Genomic DNA, 8,480 nt, shown 5'->3' on the forward strand with positions numbered 1-8,480 from the left:
GGAAGTGAAAAAAAAAAAAAAAACAAACAACTGAGCCAAACTCTTCTCAGTGGTACTCTGACAAGAGGCAAGAGGCAATGGGCACAAACGGAAATACATGAAATTCCATTTAAACCAAGAAAAATCTTTTTCACTATGAGGGTGGTTGAACACTGACACAGGTCACCCACAGAGGCTGTGGAGTCTACATCCTTGGAGATGGCCAAAATCCAACTGGGAAAGGTCCTCAGCAGCCTGCTCTAGTAGACCTTGCTCCAAGCAGAGAGGTTACAACCTTAATCATTTTGTTATCATCTGTAATTACTGAATTAACTCAAACTGGCTAAAAGAATAAATAGATTAATTATGCTATAATAGTTTGAGAACAGTCTACCACATTTCTTCATGTAAAGCTAGTAACTGAGTAAAAGGAAGAGAGACCAATAACATTTAAACTTCAAGTTGGCCTTCAACACTCCTCTCAAGAGGCTAAAGAAATCAAATCATGAGAAAAGAGAATATTATTGTGAAACTGGAAGTGTCTGGAGGCAAAGCAGACTAAGTTTAAAGATAAAATCATCTTTATAGATAGGCAAAAAGCACTAAGCACTGGTACATCTTGCCAAGTCAAAGAGGGTCTGTTAATAAACATATAGATTTTGCTAACTTCCTCTTTAGACAGCATTTATTTAGGTCAACTCAAAAAGTCAGAAAGGGATTTGAGGAACCTTAAAGAATGGTAGCCAAAATGGATGAGTAAGAGGACATTGAACAGACTACAGGGACCAATTAAACAAAACAAAGTTGAAGAGTAAGGAGCAATACACACTGGAAAACTTAAAAGTCAACTAAACTCCACTGAATGCAGGGAGCACTAAAAGCAGCAAGAAAAACATTAAGTTACTTTAAATAATGCAAACTAGATAGCACAATGTCATCATAGTACATCATGCCATGCCAAAAAAACAGCAAAGCCTCATTTGGAATATGACACACAGTACCTTTCTTCTCCATATTTCAGAAGGCTATAGAAGCATCAGAAACAATAACAAAGAAATAACATTAACTGAGAGTATGAAAAACATTCCACATGGAACAAAACTGTTAATACTTGAAAGATTTGTCCAAGGAAAAGACATACATGCATGAAAAAAAATATATATACACACATACACCAGGCCCAAGCCACTTCATCTGAAAGCAAAGTGGCAGATGACAGACCAGCAAGCCATCTAGGTAAAGTATGTTCAAAATGAAGGACAAAAAAGTTTCTTCTGCTACTTGGAAATCAAATCAACTTTGAGTCTTAATCCACCTGCAGAACAGTCTAAGCACATGATACTGCTGGTTACTTGAATTAGAAATGAGAGTGCTCAATAAAAAGATTTTACATACCCCCTTTAGAAATTACCATTCAAGGACGAGACTGGAAAACAGTCAGTTTTAGCATCATCTTAAGAACCATCAAACAAGGCATTTCTCTTATGAATGAAAAATAAGCTAAATATAAAGTTTCATTTTAACACTTTCACTTAATTTTTTAAAGATGTTTTAAACTGTCTTAACATCACAATTAAAAACTCTTTCATTACTTTGACATTATTATGATTTAACAATGATGTAGCATAGCTACAGGCAGGCACTAAACTACATTTAGCTTTTTAATGTCATACCAATGTAATAGCTTTAAGGGAACACCTTTGTTGATAAGATTACACTAACAACAAATTATTCTGCAGGACATTCAATACCATTTTGGTTTCATCCAACTTTTCACCTCATGAATAAATTACAGTAAAAATTTAATGTTTAGGTGCATTTGCTTGAAGATTTGAGAGGATGGTTTTGTCTGAAAGGCAGCACACAAAAGCTCATAACTTGAGGCACGTGCATTAATGCAGAGTGGTGGCAATAGCCAGCCATCTTCAGATTTTTATAAGGATGTTTCATCCCTGTGAATTTAAAGTACTGCCTCTAAAGAAGCCCACAAAAATAAACTGGTAAATAGCTGTCAGACATATTAGTAATATTATTCTAACTAAGCAACATATTGCAAGTTAATCTGCAATTGGAACAGGAAGGGATCTAACCAGTGTGAATTCTAACAAGAAAAACACAAAAAGACAACCTAACAATCAGGCACAAGGCTAATCAGTCTGCAAACCAGTTAAAGAGAAATGCTCCAGAGCTGGAGGCATCAAGATACACGTGCATGTGTGTATGCATAAACAGCAGTGCCATTAACTATTCTGTCCTAAAGAGAGACAGCATACTAAAGAAACTACCTTTAACTTTCCAGTTTGACCTAGTCATAATTTCAACTACTCCAGAGTCTTCATTTACATACATATTTATAACCACAAAGCCAAGTCAAAAGAGTACAAAAACATGACTGCAGCTGAATAAAATGAATCATTACTTTTACAGCAGGTTAGTTTTCAGCCAATCTGCTCCCATTGCTGGTTCCCTGCACTGGCTTCAATGGCCACACAAACATGGGAAGGCAGGCAGACTACAGCAGCACTGATATCCACCAGTCCAAGTTTTTGTGGAACTACATCCTTCATTGCAATGTAATCCTTATTGACCAAACTGTTACGTAGTAGCTTGCTTTCTTGTACCTCACACAAATTACAGTTGTGTGCTCTGATAACTTCTATGCTCCAAATTTCATTTATTTCTTCTTTAAAAAAAAAGAAAGAAAAGAGAAAAAGAAGTCAGCTGCTCTCTCATAAGCCATGTGACAGTTCCAGCTTGCCAAGCTTCCCAATTTACTGGAAACCACATGCCATTAATATTGAGATGAAAGTGTGGTTCTGAAGGACAGTTGCAGAACTTGAATAATAATGAAAATGCTGATAGTGTTTTTACCTCTGAAGAAAGCTCAGGAAGATAGCAAAAGATTCAAGGAAAGAGTGAAGGAAAAACTTCAACTTCAAACTGTCCTATTAAATTTAAAAGCCAGCCTTGCTCAGCAAAATTAAGTTACCATACATGGTAGTGGTTCACTTGTTCTCAACACTTGCAGATCTTTGTAGTCATCCAACATTATTTTCCCAGTGTCCGAGTTATGGCCTGGGTATGACAGCAAAGGCAGAATTCTCCTCCCTGCCCTATCTATCAGACCTGCAACAATCCCGCTCAAAGAGTCCCGACGGTGTTAAGCCAGCTCAGTGAACGACCAGTCATTCTGATACCCAGATACATCACCAGATACAGCACCTTACAAAGTCAAACCAAGGTAGATACATGTGAGCACACAGATGACCAGTTCAGGCCAGCTGATGCACTGTCTTCTAATGACACTTGCTAACACAAAACAAACATGAGGATGCAGAACAGTAATAACAGTATATACTCTTGTGCAAGGCTATTTGTATAAGTTAAGGTGAACAAACATACAGAGAATAATCCAGTGGAGTTACAGAACCAGCTTTGTAAATCATAGAACAAGAAGTAACTGAACTAGTAGAACTAGTATTTTTATCTACCTTGTTTTTTTAAGTAAAACCCAGTATTTTTGTCTCTGTTGATACTAGTGTCTTAGTATTTATTTGCCTTTTGAAGACAGGTATGTGTACATACACACACAAAAACCTATACAGTAGAGGCGTCTATCAAGAGAGCACAACACAGGACTGGATGGGGCTCACACCCCAGATCTCTAACCGAGATAACCGGGGGGCTGGCTCAGTGCTCCAGGTGCCTCTGTGCCAATGCCAACAGGGACAGGAACCAAGCACTCTTCCTGCCAGAACCTGGACTGGCCCCAGGGCCCGATCCTTTCCCTTCAAGGACGATCAGACTACAACTGCGTTTGTACGCTATAGGCCTACTAGGTCTGCCCCATTTCCAAGGACTAAGAGCCTTCTATTTCATTGCCATTGTGTTTTTCCACCCAACTTGTTCCTCAAACACAATGAACTATAAACAATGAACAGAGTTGTTTCCTGAGACTTCAGGCACACCTTTCTATAAGTTTTATACTTATGTTGGGGGCTTTTCCTCTTCTGCAGTTGTGCATCAATTAGCTTTTGAACAAAAAACTGGCTACACAAGGAAACAATGGAAATGCTTACACAGTGCACTAACAAAGAAACAAGCTTTTTACTAATGTGAATACCAAAATAGTATATACTAGTTATGTTCAAAATTTTTTATAAAAAATATGAATTATAATTAGATGCCCCTTAAGGACATTTGTGAACCCTCTATAACCCACAGCACAAGTTTTTCCATTAACATTCCTAAACGCTGCAATAATGTTACAGTTACTAATCTTATTTATCCATTCCTGATGCTACATTCTGGAGACAGCCTCACTGCCTAGCCTGTACTTTTGGTTCCCTCCAGTTCTTATCTGCAAGGCAGAGTCACTTCTTGACTGCACTGTCCTCCCTACTGCCTCCTCACATTTTGCCTTTCATACTGATAAATATCTATCCATCTACTAAAAATATCAAAAATAGCACATACTATGATTCCTTCCCATTTTGCCTTACATAGGGATAGGCATCCATTAAGAGATTACAAAATGTTATTAAGAGATTACAATAATAGCACATACTTATATATAGAGACTACTTAATTCCTCTTTTTGAGGAAAACACCAGGCAAGAGACAACTACTGGCTGGTCCCAGAAGAACAGGCACACAAAAACATCTGGCAACAGCTAATTACTCTTGCAGGTAAAAAAAAAAAAAAAAAAAAAGGTGAATTCTGTGGTATTCTGGATCAACTGCAAGATTCCACAGTCACCTGGGGTCCCAGGAGAGATTATCATGCCTCTCAAAAAATCAGCATTCCAGATTTTAAAGAAATTTTTTTTCAGAAGGATTAGAATATTAAACTTTGTATTCCAAAGCAAAACCACACAGCGAGAAAATTTTCATTACAAAACCCAGTTTTCAAATTCATTCAACCTGACTCAAACTCAGTTTTCACTGCCATTTTTGAGTCACAATCAGACCAAACACAAGAGACTAACTAGATTAAGTACTATAATCAATACCATGGGAATGACCAGCCTAGGGTTTTCTCCAGTGTTAAAATCTTACTGACTTTATCCCATTAGTCATTCTTTTCCTTTCTACAGCACGCCACCTAATCCATCAGCGTTCAATAAGAGCTACATTAGGTGCAGTTTGCCATTTCTGATCATAGCTCCCCTTCATGGCAAGCTAAATATTGTATCAGAATCTGTTTAGTTCAGTTCACACTTGGTCCTATCTTCAAGAAGATAAAAAATAGCAGACATCTTCTAGGCAATGAAGTTCAACATTAAGGAACAAAAATCTGTTTAACAGCTGCTGCTCAGCCCTTATGGTGCCCAGACTGATTAGGGTACTTTCAGGTATTAAAAGGAAGGATACCCTTTTATCTGCTGTTCTGCTATTTACAGGAGGCACTTTTGTATTTGCAGTCCTCCTTCACATGCACACAAGTCACCTAGTCAAGGCAACTATCTCATGCTATTTCCCCCAACTTAAACCCATCTGGATTTAAAAAGCAAAATGAGTGTCTTCTGCATTACCCAAACCAGAGCACATGTGACAGAGCAGAACAAAATGCAGCTGTAGCTTTTTTTTAATAAAATAAAAAAGAAGAAGTGGTGCAGGAGGTGCTGGCTGCATCCAGGATTCAGAATTCTTCCTGCTCTTCTAAGCACAATGCAAAACTAGGCTCTAAAGCCAGGTTCCATTTCCCCCACACACACTCTTTTCCGCAGTTGGGCAAATTTTCAAAAAACATAGGTGGAGCACACCCACAATCTCACCTCACTTAAACACCAGTGGTGCAATTAGGCTTCTGGAAGGTAAGAGAGAGTAATTTCAATCCTCCTCTTGTTGATTATTTTGACTACTGCACTATTACCTAAAAGTCAATTATTTTTTTAAGACTAGTTTGAGAGACCATTACTAGACAACCAGATCCTCAGAAAATGCGATTACACCTCTGTACCATGAACAGACAAGAGTATCAACCACACGTATGTTTCTGCATTTCTGACTGGCCAGTGGCTCCCAGGTCAGCATGCAAATGTTCACAGCATCTCCTCCAAACAACTGCATTCTTCTCCTGCACGGGCTAAGGAGCCTACTAAGTATCCTACTCTTGGATACGCGTTTCCCTACTGTGAAGCAGACACGGCCGCACCTGGTGTGTAGGCATACATAGCTTCCCATCTTTCTAGCTCAAGAACACTGAGCAATACAGCTTGTACATCACCACGAACAGTTCAAACGCTGGAAAGCACATCACTTAAAGCTCCACCACAGCTTTCCAGCTTGCTTTCTTCAGTCTAAACACCCGCCTTGGTTTTCTACGTCAGACAAGAATATTAAGTCAGGGGAGGACAAATAGCTTCTTTGTCTCTTGCATCTCAACTTTAGGCCCACTTATCCCGGTATCAAAGAAGACATAAATTTCAAAAGTCTTTTAAAGGTCTGTAACACAGAGAAAACTCCGTAGAAGGTTTACACCTCTGCAGGGCTACATAGCTGGAACACCTTTTTTAGTAAGGAAAAAACCATAAAAGACAATGACTTTTTTTAATATCTCAATATTTTACTATGTAAGCTACCTTTTAAATAAGCCAACTCTATTATTTACTATAATAAATTATTATTAATTCGTTATTATTGGGAAAGCCAAAAACCACATTTCCTCGGCTTACAAAGTCAAAGCACAAGACACTTTTCAAAGAGAGCTTACCTAAAATAAATATATGCTCACCTTTGAATTAATCGATACTTATGTGCCTAGAACGACTTAGATCAGTCATGGCAGAGTGGCGATTTGATTGCAATAGCGCTGTTATGTCTTTAGAGTTTAGTAAACATCATTAACTTTACTGGTGAATTTGAGGATATCGGTTACAGCAGTAAATCTGCTGGATTTGCAACCGTTAAGCCCATTCTTGACATCAATTTTAAGTGCCACTACACCCCACTGTTAATTTAGACTAATCGTTAGGCTAACAGGAGCAGGGGAATAAAACTTTCTGGGACCACGAGTACGCATTTTTCCCACAATGCACGATGTCAGATGCCTAAAAATACTGCTGTGGAAGGAGTCAGCGTACACCTGCTTCCCTCCCTGCAGCTTCTCCCCGGATGTCCCAGGAGTTTGCTGCCCCGAGCCCTGCCTCTGGGGCACGGCTGTGAGCGCAAACCCTCGCAGGGCGGAGAGAGGAGCTCCTCTTCGCCTCAATGAAACCGTATTTCCGAGTCCCTCAGCCCAGCCCCACGTGTTTGCGGCGGGAAGACTCCGGCCCGGCGCGGAGGGGTCCCGCTGCCTGCGGATAGCGAGGCGAGACGGGCGGCAGCCGCCGCCCCCCCCGCCCCGGGACAGCCCCGCGGGGCACGGCCGCTGACAGCCGGAGCGGCCGCACCGCCGGCAGCCAGAGCTACCGGCCGGGGCACCTTCTCCGCCCGGGCCGGGGAAGGCCCGATGCGGAAAGGGCTGGAAGCCGCCACCCCGACCCCGACCCCTTCCCTCGCCGCCCCTCACCTGTTTTGAACGCCAGCTGCTTGTCCTCGCCGCCGCCGAAGAGCTGGAGCATGGAGACGAAGAGGACCCCGCACGAGTTCTGGATGCCGAAGACGGCGCCGTTGCACCACATGGCGGCCAGCATCACCACCCAGCCCCAGCCGCCCTCGGGGGGCTCGGCCGCCGCCGCGCTCCCGGGGCAGCCCTCGCTACCGGGGCCCTCCGTCGCCGCCAGGGACCGGGCCCCGCTCTCGCCGTCCGGCGCGACCGGGCCGTCGCTGCCGGAGCACCGTTGGCCGCCGTTCTCCCGCCGCGGCTCCGCTACCGCCGGTGAACCGGGTAGGGGGGCGGCGGCGGCGGGGTCTCCCGCGCCCTGCGGCGCCAGCTGCTCGCTCACCCGCGCCATCCTCAGCCGCGGAGCGGGCACGGTGCGACACCCTCCCCGCGCGCCGCTCCCGCCTTCCTCCTCCTCCTCTTCCTCGCGGCCCCGGCCCGCCTCAGCCCCTCGCCGCGGGAGCTGCGGGCATCCTGCGGCACTGGGTCTGTTACCGGTCGCTCCGCGGGGTGACCCGCCGCCGCTTTATTTTAAAAGGGGGGCTCCCGTGGGGGCGTCAGCGGCACGAGGGCTTTCCTCCGCGCCGATTGGCTGAGGGAAGGGAGGCGGGGGAGGGAGGCGAAGCGACGCTCCTCTTCCCCCCCCCCCCCCCCTCCGCGCGCCTCTTCAGCGGGGGGGAAGGGGGGGGGGGGGCGAGGCCGCGGCCCCTTGCCGCTGCGCAAGGAGGCGGGGGGGGGGAGCGGGGGCGCGAGGCGGGCAGTCAATCAGGAGTTAACGGCCGGCGCGCGCGCTGGGCGGGAGCCGCAAGTCTCCACACACACACAGACACAGAGACACAGGTACCGCACGCTGCCCTCGCCAGCCGAGGCGGGGAGAGCAGTAAACAAGCCCCTGGCCCCGCTCCCAGAGCGAGCGAGTTCCCCGTGAGGCAGGGCACTTACACCCAGCGGTGTC

General features: G+C 44.4%; 1 protein-coding gene across 1 annotated transcript in view; it reads right to left on the reverse strand.

The window, feature by feature from the left end:
* Nucleotides 1-8,041, reverse strand: part of SLC16A10 (solute carrier family 16 member 10) — a 78,092-nt gene extending 70,051 nt beyond the window's left edge. Inside the window, exon 1 of the mRNA XM_075046801.1 lies at nucleotides 7,493-8,041. Within this exon, the coding sequence (XP_074902902.1) occupies nucleotides 7,493-7,877 (385 nt within the window). The 5' untranslated portion in view covers nucleotides 7,878-8,041. The remainder of the gene's footprint in view (nucleotides 1-7,492) is intronic.
* Nucleotides 8,042-8,480: the final 439 nt, after the last annotated feature.

Source organism: Buteo buteo, chromosome 15 (genome assembly GCF_964188355.1).
Source record: "Buteo buteo chromosome 15, bButBut1.hap1.1, whole genome shotgun sequence".
NCBI lineage: Eukaryota > Metazoa > Chordata > Aves > Accipitriformes > Accipitridae > Buteo > Buteo buteo.